Source organism: Echeneis naucrates, chromosome 18, assembly GCF_900963305.1.
Source record: "Echeneis naucrates chromosome 18, fEcheNa1.1, whole genome shotgun sequence".
Classification (NCBI taxonomy): Eukaryota; Metazoa; Chordata; class Actinopteri; order Carangiformes; family Echeneidae; genus Echeneis; species Echeneis naucrates.
Window position 1 is genome coordinate 14,642,115 of NC_042528.1, and position 21,604 is coordinate 14,663,718.

The following is a 21,604-nucleotide window of genomic DNA, read 5'->3' on the forward strand; positions in this document are numbered from 1 at the left end:
TTTTTTTTATTGTAAACATGTTTAAATTGTAGATATGTTTTAAAGTCAGGTGCAGTGTCTTTGTGATTGCATTAGCTTGGTAGGAGACCTGGGGGATAGAGAGGCCAGGTGAGAGTGAGCAGTATGTGTATGAGAAGGTGAGGGACAGGTCGTGTCTCCTCTCCTCGGCTGCAGTAATTGCTAGATTGGCTTTACCTGTGTATCTCCTTTGTCTCCCAGGAGTTTGCTGTAAGCTAGTGAGACTCTTTGTACTTGGTTTGGTGACTCAGTAAAGAGAAAAAAGCCAGAACTCTGGAATTGTTGCTCATCCAGTTGGTAGGGATTACTAACATCCCAAACCCTACACTCTGACTCTGTGCTCTCTGCTGCTGATGCCAATGGTAGCCCTTGCTTGGATAATATCTAGTTTTGCCTGAAAAGAAAATCTTGTTTTGGACAATCTTGGATTGTCCAGGAAATTCTCTAGTTCTAATATTGCCATACATAATATACTTACACACTTTGAGTCTCAGTACCATTTACACTTACTGTCATGTGTTAAAGAGTCTCCTGGTCCACATATTGTAATCTCAGCACTTAGTTACAATATAAAAGGGCCTATAGTAACACTGAGTCAGTCATATTCAAAACCACCATGTTTTAACCATGAATATACAAAATATTAGAGTTTGAAACAAATGTGTCCTGTAAACTTGAGATCCATAGATAACATTTTTAAAATATAACCCAAAAATATAAAATGTAACAACAACTGATGCAACTTTATTTGGTTAACAAAAAAAAAAGTAGTCTACCAAAACTTTATTTAATGTGTGAAAAAACATTTTCACCTGTCCCACCTATCACCCAACTGACAATGAAGAGTTTTAACTAATTAATGAGAACAATCTGGTAATCTGTAATCTGGTTTCACTCCCTCTTTACTGGATTGATCCTGGACATGAGGGATACTAATGTTGAATGTGAATATTGTCAGACCTCTGCCACTGATGGAGGACTTTTGTATCAAGGTCCTGGATTGGGGTCAATTCACTATTTAGTCCAAAAGACTTTAAAACAAGTTACTGCTGCTGGTCTAGCATAACTTCACAGGCCCTTCCCAGTTCTCCCAGTTTGACCTTGGCATACTCTGCCCTGTTCAGAGCCATCTGACAGTCCTTCCTTGCTGAGTATGTGGAGCCTTCATGAGGTTGACCGGTAGCTACCTGGAGAAAGAAACCAAGAAAATGACATTTACAGTGCTACTTGAAATCTGACTATGACTTTGTATGAATACTGAACTGGTTATGTAATGGTAATACAAAATTCATCTACAGGGTCTGATTGGTTTCAATTCTGAGAACTATGTCATGAATTGATTTGATTAACTACCAACAAGTTGATCAGGAATTTCTCAGCTTTTTATTTTTGTTTACATCCAGACACATATGAGTGAATATGATGAAACTAAAGCTATAGTTGCAATGGTCCACTGCATGTATCTGACCTGACCTGACCTGTGTGAGGTAGCGGATCTGAGCACTCAGTTCACTCTCCACCCGGTTGACAGAGCTTTGGAACTGGACCAGTTGTCTGTCAAGGAAGCTGGCATTGTGTTTGTCTTTGGACAGCTCCAAAACTATATTACCTGTGAGGGTGACAACAACATGATAGCTATTTCATGGCGTAACAATGAGACAAACCATGATTTCCTATAGCAAGCCAATACCTGTATATAATATTACTTCTCCAGTATTTTAACTAAATTGTTGATATCCATACAAAGATGTGGTTGTAGTTAAAAAACAAAACAAAACAAACAAACAAAAACCCAACTTTCTCAGTGCAGTTTACATCTCTTCTCTGGAACTGCAGGTCAACCAGAAAAGATGCTGAGAGTCTCACCTTTGAGGGCTCTAATAAAAATATTGCAGAGTTCAGGAAAACACTCCAAGAAACCAAATATATGACATAGAACTGCTGTACAGTTCAAGTTCATGAAGGTCTGCCTGTATGAACCCTAAAATTCATAATGTTCTTAATACGAATATTTTATTACACTAAGCAGCAACTCAGCCCTCTGGTGAACAAACTAAAGAATAAAAAACATTTCTCCACATGAGTTGAATAAAACTGAATTGATCTCATCTAATTTAATAACTTGTTAAAATCGCAATATTTACCTAAAATAAAAAACCAGACATTTTAAGTAACTACTGCAGAATCAAAGTTGTCTTGAGAGGTTCGTTGGCCTTTTACTGTTGTGGTCCGGTGTGGTAACGTTAAATATTCATTAAATAAATTGACAGTTATCAACCGAAGGCTTTACACACGATGTGTAAACAATCCCCGTTGTAGAATTTCACTGTTGTTTAAATGCTTGTCCTCACCTGCACACTGCAGGATCATCGCTATCTCCTTCTCCACGTCCTCCAGTACTCTGAGCCGCTCGTTAGCCATCATTAGCTCAGCAACCAAACAGCAGTGCACACTACAATACCAATTTTCCCCACGCGGCTCAGGTGGGTACATTTGGGGAAATACAGACCTGCTCGATTCAGTTCGCCTCGAAGTGAAACCACATCTCACGCTCAAAAGCTAAAGAGTTTACCAAATCTACGTATCTTGTCGCACACTGGTGACGTTAGCTTTGCGGAGAGGAAAGATGGCTACCTCGGCTTGGCTGCATGGGCCATCGGCTATGCGACTAACAGAGGGTCTGGTATCGGTACTGAAAGAACATCGTCCAGAATTTTTACCCCCTTTGTTGGCCAATTACAGAGAACATGGCGTCTTTTCCGTACAGGTAGAGTATAACCCGGAGCGGGTTATAGCGTGTTAGCTTGGGATGTACTTCACATTAGCATAGTGTGTCGGCTGCTGCAGGCTTTGTTGTTTCCTGAGCCGACGGCAGGACTCATGGTCAGACTGAGTGTAACGCAGCGATTCACTGTGTATCGCCTTCACTGATGTTGAATGTATTTCTGTCTTCACAGGGCGCGAATGCCGTTGGTGGTCTCGTGGGATTCAGTAATGCCAAATTGGGCTCGAGCAAAACCAGGTGAGCACGATATTTCACGTTTACTGTCACCATAAATTTGTCATCACTGACCTAATATGATAGCCCTGGCACCAGTGCCGTGATAATATCTATTCCAGTTTATTTGTATACTTCTGCGACGTTTAAGCTGTTTTTATCTGTGCTAACGTGAAATGTTGTTAGGTGAATTATATACAGTAGAGATGTTAAGGATGTGCTAAAGTCATGCTTCGCTATGTACCTCGGTTTTTAAATCAGGGTATGGTACTTTTTCGCTACAAAAAAAGCAAAAGTGATTAAACATAACGCAACTCCCTGGAAAAAACGGTTAGGTAGGGGGGGGAAATAATAAAATGAAGTTTAATTAAATGGCGGCATGGAGAAAATTTTGTATGCATTTTCAACTTTACATTGAACTGCTCAGTTAAATAAAAAAACTCATTGGCCTTATGATGAAAGCGGAAATAAACTCGAAATCTTACTCGCATGCTTAATTATTAAATGTAGAAAACACAGAAAATATGAGCCCTATGTTCCTTTGTGCTAAAACAAATTGCCAGGTGGCTCTGTGAAGCTCATCTTTAGTAACATAGGACTGGGCCGTGAGTTAGATTGATTAATTCAAACTTGCTTGAGTCAAACTCAGTGAGGCTGCTCTGTGCTACAGTGGCTTTCAAAAGTGTTCATATCCCTTGAACTTTTCCACATCTTCAGTAATTTTATTATATATATATATATGTATGTATAATTTTCTTTGTACTTAACAAATGTACGCCACTCTTTGTGGTCTTTCGCATAAAAATCCAATAAAATATATCAATGTTTGTGATTGCAATGTGACAAAGTTCAAGGGGTGTGCAAGCCACTGTAAAGGCTAAATGAGGTTGGTATGATGGCTTGACAGTAGCATTCAGGGCTTTGTGATAGTGTCCCGTTACTCGGAGGTAACAAGGAGTTTCAAGTAGTTCTGCTTTGGTTTAACGTGGTAACATTTTCGGTGCATTCGGTAGACGCATACTCGCTCTGAAAGGGAGGAGTCTGGATGAATCTGATGATAAATATTGTGTGTGTGTGTGTGTCAGGTTTGAGGGCCTTTGCCTGCTTGCCATGCTGGTTAAAGATAGCTCCAGTGACCTGTTTGAGCAGCATTGCCTCACCTGGCTGCGTTCCTTGCAGCAAGTCATACAGGTATGATGTATGCACCCAGAAGCATGCTCTTTTTTTGTACTGCCAAAGCTGGCAGTCTACCTCTTCTAGACAAATGATAATGATAATTTTGGGCAAACCTCCTTTGGTTCCTTCTCCTTCAGTCTCAGGCTCCAGTCCAGACCATTCAGCTGGCAGTAAACATCCTGAAGGATTTGCTCCAGTATTCATCCCAGCTAGCAGAGTTGGCCAGGGAGGTTGGTCTTAACTCTATCCTGGGCATACTTACATCTCTGCTGGGCCTCAAGAATGAGGTGAGGAAACTGCCAAGTGGAACATCAAAATTTTCAGGAGCCAATAATCAAATGAAGAACCACATGACCACAAGTCCGAGCATCAAAACACGATTTTAAAGCCTGGGCAATTAGTTAACTCAACAGTATCTCTGCTTACTTGAATCTGCAGCCAGTTAAAAGAAACCATGACGGTTGCTGATATAGAAGACACATGACTCAACTGACCCCCTTCATGTGTCGCCGAAATCAACTATGTGAAAATATTTATCTTTACCCCTAAGTTATCTCGAAAATGTTTGAAAAATTGACAAGAAATATACCATTTGTAAGCTTTGTTACGTGCATATAACAACTCCACAGGCAAAATGACAAATATAGCAGGACATCTCCACAGGTATCATAAAGAAATAGACTTAACCATAAAAACAACTCTGTTAAGAGAGTGAGCTCTTCTGTCTTCGTTTAGAGCTATACCCCGCTAATTCAGCTACTCTCAATTTGAAGTAAGTCTTCATTAAGTAAATTTCCAGTTTATTTCTAAAACAAGTCACCGTTAAATTATATTGTTAATTAATTATTAAGTTTGACAATTAGGCCTATGTGTGGTAAGTTGCAAACAACTGATGTAGATTATATCACTCATGGCACCATGCAGACCATTTTATGACATAGGAATAAAAAAAATGAAATGTTTTCATGGCATTAAACCAATAATACTAGATTATTACTAGGTTAGATTAGAGTAGTTTAAAAGGGCATAACCATTTGTGCTTCAGGTCAAAAAAGGACCTAAAAAACAAAATTATGGCCTTAAAATAAAAAATGAGGTGGAATTGGGGATTTAAGAGAATTGTGACACCCCTATTAGTGAATCAACTTTTAGGTTCAGTCCCTGCTTCTGATTGCAGCTGGAGATAGTGGTGTAGGGCTCTATATATATATATATATATATATATATACAGTTATCCACTATAATAGAATGAGTCTACATCTGTGTAGATTCAGACCATGGTTTGTGATTCTACCCAATAAGATATGATCTTTTTGGCTGATCATCCACCTCAACAATTAGCTGTTAGAGACCCTTAAAAAAAAAAAGGTGGTGGTCGTTACAGCTATTACATTTACGTTCTCTCTGTGCTCTCAGTGTGAGCTGTCAGCCATGGAGGGGATGAAAGCCTGTATGACCTACTACCCAAGAGCCTGTGGATCCCTCCGGGTAAGACACAAAGATACAAATATCTCTACCTGGATAACTTGTCTTGTGTTTCATACTTGAAGGTCATGTTTTCATTGGATCTTTGTCTTTGGTCTCCCAGGACAAATTGGGAGCATATTTCCTCTCCAAAATGGATAGTACAAACAAGAAGACACAAGAGGTGTGTGAATCTGACTCTTCCTTCATAAACATTTGTCTCTTTTCATTTTCTTGCAAAGCAGTTACTTACCATATTTTTCGCACTATGAGGCGCACTTAAAATCCTTAAATTTTCTGAAAAATCGGCAGTGCACCTTATGTATGAATTCTTGTTGTGCTTACTGACCTTGAACCAATTTTATGTGGTACACTGCACTCAAAAATCTGTCAAAATGTTTTAATGCAACTTTGGTAAGCAACGAAGCCGCTCTGCTTGATGTGATTATCGGAGTATTCCCAACTGACACAGGGACGTTCGATATGGGTTGCAATGCCAGACAATGTTAGATAATGTTAGAGAATTATGTAGTGCTGGCAAGCAGCCATCATCCAACATTTAGTCAATTTACCTTACTATAATTAGATGTCAAGCCAATGTTAGGTTTTTAACGTAAACCCAATTTTCAAATCCATGCATCCAATATTCTGAGTTAATGAGTGAATGAGTTGAATAAAGTTTGACTTACCTGACTGTTTTGTTTCGCTTTATATATGTTTTATCATGCGCCTTATGGTCCGCAAAATTTCGGTAGTTCAAAATTGTCTGAATACCTTTCTGGTGGATTTTGGAAGTTTTTTTGTTGACAATACTGAACTGAGACCACAAGGACAGACTGAATGAATGAAGAAGCTATATGGAGGATGCTGATGTCTAATTTTCTTGGTTCTTTGTCTACATTTCTATCAGATGGCATGTCAGTGTTATGGCTGCTTGCCCTGTTTGGGGGGCCTTTTGGACCGAGGGGTGGGTGCTGGCAGAGCTGAAGGATGGACCAATCAGATTCACTGCTTATTGGCATCAGCCAATGGCCTGCTAGCTCAGATCTACCAGGGTTCAGAGACAGGTACAGATAGTGTGTATATATTTTTATGTATCTATGTGTATGTATATGGATACAGGGTTCTTTTCTGCCACTAACTTTTATTGTAAATTCTTAGCATTTGTTGCCATTTGAATCCCCATTGCATAGTATGTTTTGTGTGAAAATGGGCTAACACTTCTTACCTAAAGTATTTCTTACATGGTCAACCTGCTTCTACTATAGAACAAAATGACACGTGTGCAGGATTTATTAAAGCGGCAAATCTCAGACATTAGGAGAATTTTAAAAAGAATAACTGGACATGCTTTACTGAGGCATGTCTCCATGACCAAAGCACGGACATCCAGTTTGATGGCAATACCGTCATAAGGCCAGATCATCAGTGTACATGGGTACAATACATGGGCAAGTCAATTCAAAGTTGTGCATGACAGACTGAGCTGCTTTCAGTATCTTTAGTTTGATTTTCATACAGGAAGAAAGCTTTGCTTTTGCTGCATTAAGTATTTTTTGCGTCGCAGCCTTTTGTGATTTTATTTTATTTATTTTTTTAATTGCAATTTCTGACATTGGCTTTCATTTAAAATTTGATTAATTATTCAGCCCTAATAGATATTTACTTAAAAGGAGACAGAAGTGGAAGAGTACTTATCTTGTTTACACGACTGAAATTAAAAGTAGTTATTAGTTACAAATATAGCATATAGACTGGATGTAAGGGGATGAACCCCTCTTCTGTATAGCGGAAGCCAACCTTAAAAATTCAGAAGGATATCTTCTGACAATCAGCCGTTCATCCAACTTGTTTAGAGAAGGAGGTCCAATGGTTAAGGGGTGAGTGCAGAAGTCCCTCTCCCCAGGTGACTACTCCTCTGGGAATAATTTGCCTGATCGGCAGAACTGTGACACTGGCCCCCAACAATTCACACAGGGTTCCCTCAGACATAAAGGGACTAATCCCTCAGCCCCAGGAGTCTGTTCTTAGAAGTCTTTTAAAAATTGACTCCATTAATAGTCCAGAATTTCTGACTTCAATACAAGTTCCTCCAGATCCACAGAGAGGTAATACTGGTTGTACAGCTGTTTTTATACAGTACAATCATCACTTGTACACTGACCATAAGATATAGTTGTAGAGTGAGTGAATAATCAACACATCTCAACTGGAGTAAAGTAACTGGTCATCTCTATAATGTAGGAACTGTGCAAAAATGTAATCAGTCTGAATTCCACTTTCCTTTTAATTTTGTCCTTTAATGTAGTTGTCCAAATGTGCTGTAGCTGTATTTAAGCTCTTACATTTACAATGCTCAGTCACTGTGCTCTCAAAGACAGTGGTTATACGAGACATAGATCTACTCATGTACACACCTGACACATATAAAGGTTAGTGGATGAAATGCAAATGCTGTGTCAGGTCCTTGTCTTTGTCTTGATGCCTCCACCTGGTTTGGTCAGTTGATGTTTCTGACTGCTGCTTTCTGTCTCAGATGGAACTGTGCAATATGAAGGTCCAGGGATGGAGCTGGCTTTTCCTCATCTTGACCAATCAGATGCTCTGCTGTTGCTGCAGCTCCAGCATAGATACACTGCTATCTGCCTGGCACTCAAACACACACTCAGGTACAACAGAGTTTATAGATATGAGAAATGCTTTGTTGCTGAAATGTTCTCCAGTGTCTTAAGTCTTTTCTTCTATGTTACAGTATCATATAATTTTCACACTCAGGCTCTTAATGCTGAAGAATGAGAAAATCACCAGAAACAGATCTTTTCTATTTCCAGTTAATGAAAACAGTTGTCACTGGACTTGAACTCTACTGAAAATAAGATCCCAGTATATAATACATTAACTGTGTAAAATGGGCTTCAGCCATTGAGATGAAGAACAAACCACTTTCACTTTGCAGATTAATGGTCAGAACTGTATTTGTAAGTGGGCACAAACCGCCAGTGTTTGGTTTATGTAATGGTCTGTATATAATCTATATACATAATAAGGGCAGCTCCCTAACCTGTTACCTGTGATTATCTCCAGGTCCAAACCAGACCCACACCAATTGTCAAGAATAAGCCTCCTTACCCAACCTATTACCTGTGATTACCATTAAATGTAAGGAAAAATGTGGTAGAAAAAGGTGCAAAAGCAGCATGGATGAGAGGATTGTAAAATTAAGCCCATTAAGAATTTGGGGGAGATTCCTGAAGAGTCGACTGCAAATGGAGTCAGTGCTAGAAATGCCACCACACATAGATGTATCCAGGACATGGGCTACAACTATTGCATTCCTTGTGTCAAGCTACTCTTGAACAGGAAAATGTCAGAGGTGTTTTACTGGGCTAAGGACAAAAATTCTGAAAGTAAATTTTGAATTTCATTTGGAAATAAAGGTATCCCAGAGTCTGGAGGAAGAGAGGAGATGCACAGAATCAAAGTTGCTTGAGGTCTAGTGTAAAATGTCCAGTCAGTGGTGGTTTTGGGAGCCATGTCATCTACTTGTTTTGGTCCATTGTGTTTTATCAGGTAAAAGGTTAGCACATTCCTCTACCAGGAGGTTTTAGGGCACTTAATGCTTCCCTCTGCTGACCAGCTTTATGGAGATGCTGATTTCATTTTCCAGGAGAACTTGGCATCTGCCCACACTGCCAAATGTACTAATACCTAGGTTATGGAGCATGGTATCCCTGTGCTTGTTTGGCCAGCAAACTCGCCTGACCTAAACTCCATAGAGAATCTATGGGGCATTATGGAGAGAAAGATATGAAACAACAGACCCAACAACAAAGAAGAGTTAAATGCTTCTATCAAAGCAACCTGAGCTTCCATACCACCTCAGCAGTGCCACAGACTGATCGCCTCCTTGCCATGCTCCATGGCTGCAGTAATTCATGCAAAAGGAGCCCCATTTCTGTCTTAAAAATCCTTTTTTTTTTAACTTGTATGAAGAATATTCAAATTTTCTGATATACTGAATTTTGGGTTTTCATTAGCTGTAAGTTAATCATCAAAATGAAAAGAAGTGAACTCTTGAATTTACTATTCTGAATTGCATCACTGAAATACATCAACTTACTGATGATATTCAAATTTATTGTGACTGTGATGTCAACTATTTGGGCAGAAATAGTCCTAGTGTATTTCTCTGCTTTTCATAATAAAATTAAGAAAAAGTTACCTGCCTGCAATCAGTTAATTTACTTGGCTGCATTATTTTACCAGTCAAACCATTTTTGCTGGTAACAAGATGTATAACAATTTTGCTTAACTCAAGATGCCTGAGCAAATCCTGAGAAAACTCACTAAAAAAAGTCCTGAGATGTCTCCTGGACAAATAAATTAAATCTGATGGAGGGCGGACAGATGATGGACCATTGAGCATGCAATTATGACTGTAATGTAATAATTTGTGTAATAATTTATGTAATAAATTGGCATCCCTCCTTTAAACAGAGCTAAACCAACTGATAGGGCTTTGTTCAGTTCTTATCAAACCGGAAACCTTCATATCACTGTTGCACATTGCAGTTTTAGTGAGTTGGTTTCTTCAGATAATTGAACCTGAAAACTGTGTTTATAACAACATCAAAATCTATCTTTGTGTGGAGTTAAATTTACAAGGTCTGTATCCCCAAGCAACAAGTCAAACAGCGCTGGGAAGTGCATTTTTCAGGCTCACAGATTTTCAATGGTCCTTGTTTATGTTTATAAGGGTGGATCCAGCCTCAGCTGTTCGTCTGCCTATCAGAGCAATACTCAACCTGGTGTGCCGAGCCCTAGCTGTCAGCTCCAAGAGCATCGTGAGTGAATACACACTGTGACTGAATGAGCAGCAGTGACGTTCCTGTAGATACTGATAATCATCTCTTGCTCTGTCAGAGTTTAACAGGAGATGGAAGTCTGAGGCTGCTGGTCTTGCCTATCATACACACCAACACACTGGATGTCCTGTCAGCACTTATCACTGCGTGAGTATAGAAACATATGTGTACACACAAATTTTGTGTGTAATTGTCAGGGTCAAAGGAGCGTTGCCCACTGTAGGAGCCATTTTGTTTTTGCTGTCATTATTCTTTCTCTTCTTCTGCCTCTGCTGAAATATGCAGTGTCTCATGTATACATGTATACATTTTACAAGCTGATCAGCTTCTGTCATTATTCTGTCATTCTGTCATTATTGGCCATTTTCAAAAATTTACAACTCTCACAAGTTTTCACGAAGCTCATTACACATGTAGATGATACCATAACTGTGACAAGTTTATATCTTCTATTTGATTCATTAATCAAAGTTTTATACACTGTCAACTAATGGAAATTCTGTGGTGAAAATACACAGCAATTCTGCTCCACAAATTCTAACAACTTCGTACAGTGTGATACATCAGGCAGTAAAATCAGACAAATGTTGAGTGAGAAGTGATATTTGGGTCGATGCAGACATTTGATCAAACTTGATGTACATATGTGACGATAACTGTGAAGCCACTGGAAATCAACCCCTATGAGTTATCACTGCAGCCTTATATTTAAAGCAGCAGATGGCTCATTAAGACGCCAGAGGATTAGTTTTCATCTAAGATGGACGTGTATGTCTGTGTGTCCACAGTGTATGCAGCAACATGGTTCAGTACACTGTAGTTCTGCAAAGGCTGTTTTCTCAAACCCTATGTGCCTGGACACCTCCACATGAAGCTAGTCTGGGACAGCAGAGAGCCTACAGGTAACGTCTGCTTCTAAGCACTCATTTTAAGTTTAACCAGTATCTAAAACAAGGGTCTTTTCAGCTTATGCTTCTATGCTCTCTCTCTCTTATATGTCTGATGCTGCTGTAACATTCACATTTCTCCACTGTGGATATCTTTTTTTTTTTTTTTTTTTTGGTAAATATCTATTTTCTTTGGTTTTTTCTCGATTTGGGGTGGCCAAAGCAAGTTAGTTCTTTGGCTTGCATGATTTGTTTTGGCTACAGTTCTGAGGCCGGATGCCCTTCCTGACGCAACCCTTCACATTTATCTAGGCTTGGGACAGGCACAAGAATACCATTGGTTTGTGGGCGCCTTGTGGATGGGTTTATTTTTTTCTTTACTAATGATGGTGTGCTGTGTATGATTGAGTAGCACTAAGTGGATACTATAACACTTAACGCTATCTATCAATCAAACTGTCTTGGTGCTGTTAGATGTCGATCGATGTTCGATCAGTCATTATGTCTGTGTGAAGAGATAAAGGGTATCCAACCCCAACGGAGGCCTCACCTTTCTCAAACACCAGCATTGTGTGGGACACAGGATGATCAATTTAGAGATGGTGTTGTTGGGAATCTGAAGTGTGTGTTTGTTGTGTCCTATAGCTCGGTTCGCGTCTCTGTCTACAGAACCTTGGAGCTTTGGGTCCAAGTGGCTGGAGCCTCTGCTAGCATTCTTCAGGGAAGTCCTGGTAACTCAGAACTCCTGCTCAATCACCTCCTTAGTGACATCACGCCAGGCTCAGAGTCTATAAAGGTAGTTTGAATATATTCAAGCACCATGTTTAGTTTCACAGACCCAGTGGTTTCTAACTTTTCTCCTCTCTAGCTTTGGGCAGGTCTATCAGCTGACGTGGTTCCTGGAGGGAAACCAGGTCCTCGGAGGACTAAGCCTCTGGCCTTAGCAGATACATTGGGGCTGTCACTCCAGAGGAAAGGCGACCTTCTGGCAAATCAGGATACCTGTCTCTCAGCTCTCAGAGGTGATTAGCTGCTCATTTCTTGTAGTGTGTCTTTAGTTAATGTGTTGTAGTCACAGAGATGTTCTCTTCTTCATAGCTCTGAGACAAATCATTTTGACCAGTGGTACGCTACTAAAGGACGATATCCACAAGGTACAGGTGATTTTCTGTGGTTCACTAAGCAGTAGCATTAAGTTATATAGAGCTAGTTATGTTCTGGGTTCTGTATCAGTCAGCCTGTGGTTTTTATGTCCACTGTTTCACAGCGTCTCCATGATGTTGTGCTGCCCATGTGTGCGCATCTACAGCAGCAACAGTCCAGCAGCAACGGGGCATGTGACTCTGCACGGGTTCTGAGCGGGCAGTACAGCAGTGCCCTGACCCGACGAGAACTGTACAGGTGCTGCCTCAGTCTACATTGCATTTCACTTACACACTCACAATTTAATTATTACTTTTATGTTAAAAACATGAATATATGGGTGCTTGACATGTGGTTGAATAACCTTTTAGTACTTTCACAACATATCTGTCCGCCTGCTGTGATCAAAAGAGGCATCCATTTTAATAGCAAGAAGACTGTAGTATAATGTGTACTGTAGTGTGCTTAATGTTATGTACTGTTTTTATAGTTGTCATTTGTTCTGTTGTGTTGATTTATATTGTATTGTGTAGATCGAATGATTCCAGTTTGTCATCTGTATGTATTCTAAGGTTGTTGCTGGCTCTGGTCCTGGTCCCTTCACCCTGCTGGCCTCCTCCTCTCACCTGTGCTGTGTCTATCCTGAGCAGTGGTCGCAGTGACCTGAGCCTCAAGGTTGTTTCCATGAGCAAGAGGACACTTATGAATACACAACTGAGTTTTAAGCCAAATCCAACAAGTTCACTGAAGTGAACTGGAGACACAGAACATACCAGTAGACATATGACCTCGAATAACGGTGCCAATATCTCCCACAGCTCCCTGATAGTTGTATACTGTAAAATATACAAGGTTTGGCTTCCTTTGCTCAGCATAATACCAGTAACTAACACTGTGTTTCAATAGAGCTGTGTCTAGAGAAGAGAACCGAATCACAGTGCAGTGATTTTTCTCTATTCTGCCTTTAGTTGACAGTTAACAGTGTAAAGAAACCTATGGGAGGAATTCATCACTAAACTCTGAATGTAATGAAATCCCCCCATTCTGCAGGTAGTGCCTGTTCACATTGTCCCATTGTTCAGTTGGAACAAGTCAAATCAAATCAAATTGGGGGAACAAAGTTAGGGAGGGGATTTCCATAAAGGTGTACTAGGAACATATGATGCTGTATGAGGTTCATAGAAATATGGTAGCAGCAGGCATTGCAGGAACATGGGTAGCAATGATTCACCATTTGCAGAATGAGGACAGGGAGAGCAACGAGAGGCGCTGGGAGAGAGAGAGCGAGAGAGACTTCGGGGAAAACATGGTTAGTAAATAGTTACACATAGTTAGAACTGGGAGAAACAGAGACTTCGGAGAAACATGGTTAGTGGTATGTCAGAAAGAGACAGAGAGAGGTGCTCAGTGCTTCACCCAACAGTTTAAGCCTATAGCAGCATAGCTAAGGAATAAATGAGCTTTGACTTTTTAACTATAAGCTCAGTCATATAGAAAAGTTTTAAGCCTGGTCTTGAAAATTACCAAAGAGTCTGACCCCCAGACCGGGTGTAATAAACAGGTTTCATTTCTTACCGCCCTAACACCCACATTGCTTAAATAGTTAATTCATTTTTGTGTATTTATTATGTTTCTGTTACCATGTTGCTTTTTTAATAAGGTGAAATGAAGAGCAGTGGGCTTGACTAATTTATACAAACTGTCAAAACAAACCATGAGACCGTGTAACCATTTACCACCAACAGAGCACCTATAGATCCACATTTAGCTGTTTGAATAAGAGTTACTGTAATACACTCACTATGTAACACAAGTCAAATAACACTTCAGATATACCTTATTAATTAGTGTGAGTCATTTACAGCTTTCATGTCTCCTTCTCCTATCCTTCCGCCCTCCTCAGGTCTCTACCTTCTGTGCTGAGGCTCTGAGCATCTGTAACTCCCTGCTCCATCCACGCACTCCCTCTATTGCACTTCCCTTACCACCCCTCACTCTAAAAGCCACCCCAACCACCCCAGTTCTTCCTTCCTCCCAAGGAGCTGCCACTGGACTCACGTTACCAACCCTGTTGGCAGGAACGAACCCTGGTCCTCCTTTCCCTACTCGCCATTCCCTTGGCCTTGGCCCCACCTCTCTGCTGGGGTCACTTGAGAACCACCTCTCCATGGTTCCAGGCCTCCCAGGCCAGGGCCCTACCTCTGGAGACATGATCCTATCCCCACACACACACCACTTGTCAGACCAGGCCGGACTGGGTCCCCCAGAGGGCCAGAGACCTGTGTTTGTCCGCTATGATAAGGAGGAAGCAGAGGATGTTGAGATTTCTCTGGCCAGCGACTCTGATGACAGTGTGGTCATTGTTCCTCCCGGAATGCTCAATGTGGAAAACCGTGAGGAAGATGTCACAACAGTGGCAAACCCTCAGAACCTGGCAACTGCTACATTGGGGGGAATCACAGCCTTACTACCAGGAGACCGTGTTGCCACGGCCCCCACCACACCAGCACCGACCACAATAGATGGAGTCTCACTCTCCAACAACCTTGCCACTTCCTCCACCCTCCTCACCACTTCCACCACCCCTATCAACTCTTTCCCTTCTTCCAGCACCTCAGTGGTTTCACTGGTCCCACCCTTGAACTCAAGCACACTCACAGCTCCATCTAGTGGCCTGGGGGATTCAATGCCTGGCAGACCCCACCTTCAGCAGATGCTTATGCAGCCCTCCTCAGCAGGTCAGTCTGCACCAATGGGTCTCCCACTCCAGATGCACCAGTTACAGAATCAGCTGGGTCAGCAGGGGCGGCATCTCCACCAACACCAACCACCCCCTGCCAGCAATGAAGATTCAGCCATCATCAACATCAACAGTACTGATGAGGAGGAGGAAGAGGAGGATATGGAAGATGATGAAGAGCTAGAAGACGAAGAGGAAGGGGTGGATGAGGAAGAAGAGGAGGAGGAAGTGAGTGATTTTGCTGAGGATGAGTTTTATGATGGTGAGGAGTATGAAGATTATGATGAAGAAGAGGGGGAGGAAGTGGAGGAAGAAGAGGAGGAGGATGGGGATATACCTCCTCTGGAGGGCGCAGAAGACAAGGCAGTAGACTTGGGTGTGGAAGACAGGAGGGTGGTCCAGGCAGCAGAGGAAGAAGAAGCGATGGCTACATTCAGGCTAGAGGGAGAAGAAGAAGGAGGAGGAATAGAGGAACTCCAACCCAACAGAGTCCTTTTCCCAGAGGACAGGATGAAGGTACAGGAGGTGGAGAGCATTGGAGTCCTGGAGGAGGCACGTGGAGTTGAGGGAGAGGAGGATGAGAGTGAAAGGATGAATGATCCCACCATGCCACAGATACTGTGTGTCACTGGAGGAACTATGGAGGAGCGGGAGGAGACAGAGGAGGAGAAAGGGGCAGCTGGAGTAGCAGGAGCAGCGGTGCAGCGGGAGGCGCACCTGTGGAACCAAGGTACTGGCGAGACTGAACTGACATCTCCCTCAGAAGAACGGCCAACCAATCAGGGTCAACAGGTAGGTCTGCAGTTTCTGACCTGATGACACCAGTTACAGACAGCAGGTGAGATGCAGAGGAGAAAGTCAATTAAGTGTTTACAGTTTCTGCTACTTGCACTGTGAACTCATAATGATATTTAAAAGTTTATGAAATACTGTGATCACATTCATCTCCAATAATAACACTCAAACTATCTCGATGCTAGATGAGCTGCAGCTCACTGAATGACAACCACATGAAACTCAGTTACACCATGATTACTACTGACATTATGTTAGGTCAACTGAGACTGAGATTGCATCCATATACATTGTGCTGATCAAAATTAGAGAACATAATAATGCAACATATATTACTCAAAATTTGAAAGAATTTTTTTGTGACTACACCATGCAATTAGAACAGTGTTTTACTAATAACCAAGGCACTTAAAAAACTGTATTTTGCAGAAAACAGTAAATCAAAATTAGCAATGACAACAGCACCAGCAAATACGTTTGAAGGATACATTTAGGGCAGAAACGATTCCTCGAAAAATTCAAGTACCTTGATTACAAAAAGTTATTGAGGAATTTCCTCTGCCTCGAGGAATCGTTTTTTTTACAGAGCCCAGACTACTTTTAATAGAGACAGTGCATTTAAGCCCCGCCCACACTGGAGGTGAAAACAATCAAAAGATTCCTTCTCATTCCCCGTGTGCCAGCAAACACAAACAAATGCCCAAAAGCTGCTGTGTGGTAAGGTGCATTAACAGGGTAAAGAACCCTGATCTAAGGTTGTTTGTTTTGTTTTTTTTTCCTTCAAGCTGCCGAACAGAAAACATTATCCTGGATGTGTAGCGATTGTTGACATATTTGAGCTTTCTTTGAAGTTTTGCTGAGCAGCATTATTTTCAAAACAATTAAATTAAATGAAGAAATGTAAATCAACGCATTTACCTACAAGAAATAATATGAATGAAATCATTGTAAAAAAAAAAAAAAATAAACTGGACATTTGAACTTTTACTTTGTCAAACTAACCAAACCATTACATATGTACCATACCTTTACATATAGAGCAGGTCTAGACCAAACTTTAAAATAATTTAAAGAGACCCAACAGACCCCCAATGAGCAAGCACTTGGCGACAGTGGCAAACTTCCTTTAAGAGGCAGAAACCTTTGGCAGAACCAGGCTCGGGGGTCAGCCATCTGCCTCGACCAATTGGGTTGAAAGAGAGAGAGAATATTCAAAACAGGTGTAGGCAGGGACATAGTAAATACAGTACACATGCTTGGAACTGGGAGAAACAGGGAAGAAGAAGCTTGGTTGTTGCTATGTCGGCACATGCAAAGGGGTGAGAGAGAGAGGGGTGCTCAGCACTTCCCCCAGCAGTCTAGACGTATAGCAGCATAGCTAAAGAGTAGATATAAGTGTATACTTTTGTACAGAAAGAACCCTTTACAAAACAAGAGTTAGCTTCTCTTTCTTTCGGCCATTTCTCCATTTTCTCTGCTCAGTCAGAAACTCTCACAAATGCATGTGTTCCTGGCCGTGTTGTTGCTAGCAGGATGTAAACGCACAACTCACGGGTCTTCTGATCAAGTGACTTGGATGGACCAGTTCAATATGGTGCGGGCTGGGTGGGTGTTTCAGCACAAAACACTTGAGTAAGTTACCCAAAAAAATATTTGGAATCGACACATATACTTTCATTTCGCATTTATTAATTAGTAGTCAATACTTTTAATGTAGTAATCGATACCAAGATGGGCAATGTTTAGGTATCGATATATCGATACCATGGGATCGATCCACCCATGACTACTATTGACTTATTGACTATCGGCATCCAAAGAGCTGTAATTTCTCATTGCTGTGTGAGTGTATATTCCTAACAAAAAGGAAATTAAATAACAACTAATTAGCCCTCACCAGATACTCTTCTCATGCCAAACTTTTATTAGAATATGTTGTAACATAAGGGGTGTAATGTTATTTTATAAAGCTAAGCTAAGATAATAAAGCTATGCACATTCATTCTTTTTAACTGTAAGTTAAGGTTGCTGAATTGGAAAGACTAACTGTAGGAGCTGAAGCTAACCAAGGCTAACATACATCCACCAACTACCTTTTAACCCCATAAAGTGGGGCAGATTTGAAACGTTTCGGTTATAAAAAGCAATTTTAAATAATGTAGTAGTGTGGATGTAGCCTAACTTATGCAAGACTTGGTTTTATCGCAATTAGGTTAGATGAACCATAAACCAGCCAATTCTGACTGCCTGGTCTTCAAGGCTGATGTGTCACCGACAACGGTGCCTCTCATCTTAAAGGCTAACTTTTTTTTTTCAGCAACTTATAAAAACTTAGATCAAGGCTCTTTGCCCTGTTTGTAGTGCACCCTACCACACAGCAGTTTTTGGGCATTTGTTTGTGTTTGCTGGCACATGGAGAGTGACAAGAGACACCTTCACACAATACAAAGTCAATGGAGAGCTCTTGATTGTTTTTGCCTCTATGGGCGTGGCTTTTGGAGTATGACGCACTGCTCTCTGTTACTATGTGGCACAACGTGCCAACATCAAGCATGCAAAGGAAAGTGGGGGCGGACGTGTTTGGTTTTAGCAGTGTGAAGATGGAGGAAAGTAATGACGACGACAACAGGAAAGATAAATGTTGATTGTCTAAAAGAGGAAACACATTGTTCATTAAGTGAATTGTCTTATTTTCTCATGGATATTTATAATTACTCTTTAACTAAACAAAAATATGTTTTGTTGTGTGCTGAACTGGCAAGCAATTCTAGCTGCAGTGTTGAACCAACTCATTGAGATTCTCCGCATTATCCTGTTGGCTCTTGCATTTGTCCTTCATGGACGACCACCCTTCTCGGGTGACTTGAATGAGTTTGTGATGTATTGTAGATATCACAGATTTGGAATAACCAACCTCTCCTTCTATGGCTGAAAGCGTCAACCCTTTGGCCTTAATCTGGACATTCTGCTGCCATAGGGATTCAGTCACTTTAGATTGGCTCACTATGCAAAGTTAATGGAAACTAGAAAGTTAGGCAGTCAATTTAATAGGTCTTGTCAGATAATCAAGGAAATTAGCACCAGCTTTTAGATTAACATGAATAACTTAGAGGTATCTGAAAGTTTTTCAGTAATTTTCAGTGTTCAGTGTTCTTTTTCAAGTATTGAGTTTTTTTTTTATTCTGTGCTTAATAATATATGTAACACGTGAAATGTGCTCACAAAAATTTCTCTTTCATTCCTGTTTTGGGTAAGGACTGACCTTGAAATTTAAGAGGTCTCTAATTTTGATCAGTCCTGTACAATCAATTTTTTGCCTCTCTTTGGGACCTACATCAACCTTGGCCAGTAACGCAAATTGTCTCACTCTACAGCATTCTAGGGCTGACCTAGAACAGGAAGTCAGTGTAAGTGAGAACCAGCAGTGCATTCATCAGGAGCAATTGCAGCCCTCAACTACTCAAAAAGAAGACAAAGCAGCTGCAGATGCTGAAACCTTTGCCTGTCCCAACCCCAAAGACCAAGTGGTTACAAGTTCTCTGAAAAGACACGAAGAAGAGGTGAAGCTACAGGACACAGAAGGAAGTGAGGGAGAGGGAGAGGGAGAAGGAGAAGAAGGGAAGGGAGTCAAGAGGAAGAGGGATGACGTGCACAGAGAGGAAGAAGCAGGACAAGGCATCGAGAAGAAAAAGGTGATTGATCAGACCCATGACAGGCCCATGTTGTTTTCATGTCAGTATTAAAGAACCAACTTTTCTTGATTTACATTTTTCATACGTAACATGTAGAGCAGAGGCTTCACAGAGCGTAGGACATCACTTTCTTTTCTTATCATTGTTCTCTCACACCAGGACACAAAATAATACCTACAGTCTTCAACCTCCAAAAGTAATGTGACAAATCATGACACTGACATTAGTGTAATGGGTTATAATAGTTTGTTCCCTATTCTGACATAGCTTTGTCTCTATTATGTGTCTCAGATGGATGATGAAGCTATGGCTTCGATGTTGGCTGATTTTGTTGCCTGTCCTCCTGATGAGGAAGATGGTGCCTCTGGATCGAGCTACTCATAAACTTGACCTGACTGAAGTTGCCTATGGATGCAGCAGAGACTTGGTCATTAGTGCCATCGTGGCATGATCTCAGTAACTGCCCTCATATCATTCTTAATGTCAGCTGTTCATTCACTGTGGCTCTTGGTTTCTTTGCTTTGTTCAGCTGCAGGGTACCCATTTTCTGTCACACTATCAGCTTGTAATTAGCACCTAAAAGTTTGCCATAAACCAAAAGGAACAGCGCCGCAAGTTGGAAATTCTGAACACTAGCCTTTGTTCCTGTTTATGGTACATGTTATCCACAGTTAGTGCTTTGTACTCATAGTCTCCTGGATTGATATGTTCCTCCTGTGCTGTTCAAGTTTGTGTTATATGATCTGGTATAAAAACAAAGGAGAAACAACATTGGAATTGTCATGACTTAATGTTTAGACCACAGTAAGTCAGTGTTTGAGGGGGAATTAAAAGTGTTGGATAGAAAAAAAAAAATATATCAAAAAATTCAGTGGAATTGGCTGTGGTAGTGGCAGTTGTCTAGTGGGGGGGAGCAGCAGTCCAAAATGTTCTTTTCATCATTTGGTTGCCTATGCCTGTGGTTTAAACAGAACAAAATTTACATTATCCAACTTAGAGTACAAAAACTAGATGAGGTCAATAGGGAAGAATAAAGGAAGAGGGAAGTATACTTGACCTATAATTAGGGGAAATAGTGGCATCTCATGAGGGTAACAACCAAGAGGTTTTCTTCCATCCACTCCCTCTTTAGTTTTTTTCCTCATATTTCGGGTCACCGTAGCAAGCCAGCTCTGTGACTTGCACAACCCTCCCAATTTGTCCAGTCTTGGGACCAATACAAGCCGACCATTGGTTTTCCTTATAGCTGGAGTTTGAACCCAGGGCCCCAGCATGCAAAGCATGCACTGTACCACTGAGCTACATCCCTGGGCTTCATCATACCAAGAGTAATAATAAAATTAAAAATCATAACAAATCATAACAAAGTTACATCAAGGCACTACATATAGAGCAGGTCTAGACCAAACTCTTTATAAATTTATTTAAAGAGACCCAACAGATCCCCCGACGAGCAAGCACTTGGCAACAGTGGCAAGGAAAAACTTCCTTTAAGAGGCGGCCATCTGCCTCGACCGGTTGGGTTGAGAGTGGGAGAGAGAGGGGGGGGGGGGCTGGAAGTTGGTTCCATAGAAGAGGAGCCTGATAACTGAACGATCTGCCTCCAGATTTACTCTTGGAGACTCTAGGAACCACAAGTAAACCTCCATCTCCATCGAGAGCGCAGTGGCCTGCGAGGACAGTAAGGAAGTATGAGCTCTCTGAGATATGATGGAGCTTGGCCATTAAGAGCTTTATACGTTAAAAGAATTGAATTCTACTCTATATTTTACTGGCAGCCAATGAAGAGCAGCTAACACAGGAGAGATATGATCTCTTTTCCTAGT

At 41.1% G+C, this 21,604-nt stretch overlaps 2 protein-coding genes across 2 annotated transcripts; one reads left to right on the forward strand and one right to left on the reverse strand.

Annotated features, from left to right (window-relative positions):
* Positions 1–740: 740 nt before the first annotated feature.
* med11 (mediator complex subunit 11) lies at positions 741–2,619 on the reverse strand. The gene is made up of 3 exons (XM_029526672.1): positions 2,370–2,619; positions 1,497–1,627; positions 741–1,205 (listed from the first exon to the last, which is right to left on the reverse strand). The coding sequence occupies exons 1-3, from the start codon at positions 2,509–2,511 to the stop codon at positions 1,062–1,064; spliced, it is 417 nt and encodes a 138-aa protein (XP_029382532.1). The 5' UTR covers positions 2,512–2,619; the 3' UTR covers positions 741–1,061.
* Positions 2,605–20,538, forward strand: pelp1 (proline, glutamate and leucine rich protein 1). The gene is made up of 19 exons (XM_029526671.1): positions 2,605–2,785; positions 2,976–3,040; positions 4,102–4,207; positions 4,330–4,479; positions 5,609–5,680; positions 5,781–5,840; positions 6,567–6,723; positions 8,193–8,325; positions 10,413–10,500; positions 10,580–10,668; positions 11,310–11,423; positions 12,054–12,204; positions 12,277–12,430; positions 12,507–12,562; positions 12,676–12,809; positions 13,124–13,226; positions 14,455–16,083; positions 19,461–19,778; positions 20,070–20,538. The coding sequence occupies exons 1-19, from the start codon at positions 2,645–2,647 to the stop codon at positions 20,160–20,162; spliced, it is 3,813 nt and encodes a 1,270-aa protein (XP_029382531.1). The 5' UTR covers positions 2,605–2,644; the 3' UTR covers positions 20,163–20,538.
* The last annotated feature ends 1,066 nt before the right edge of the window (positions 20,539–21,604 follow it).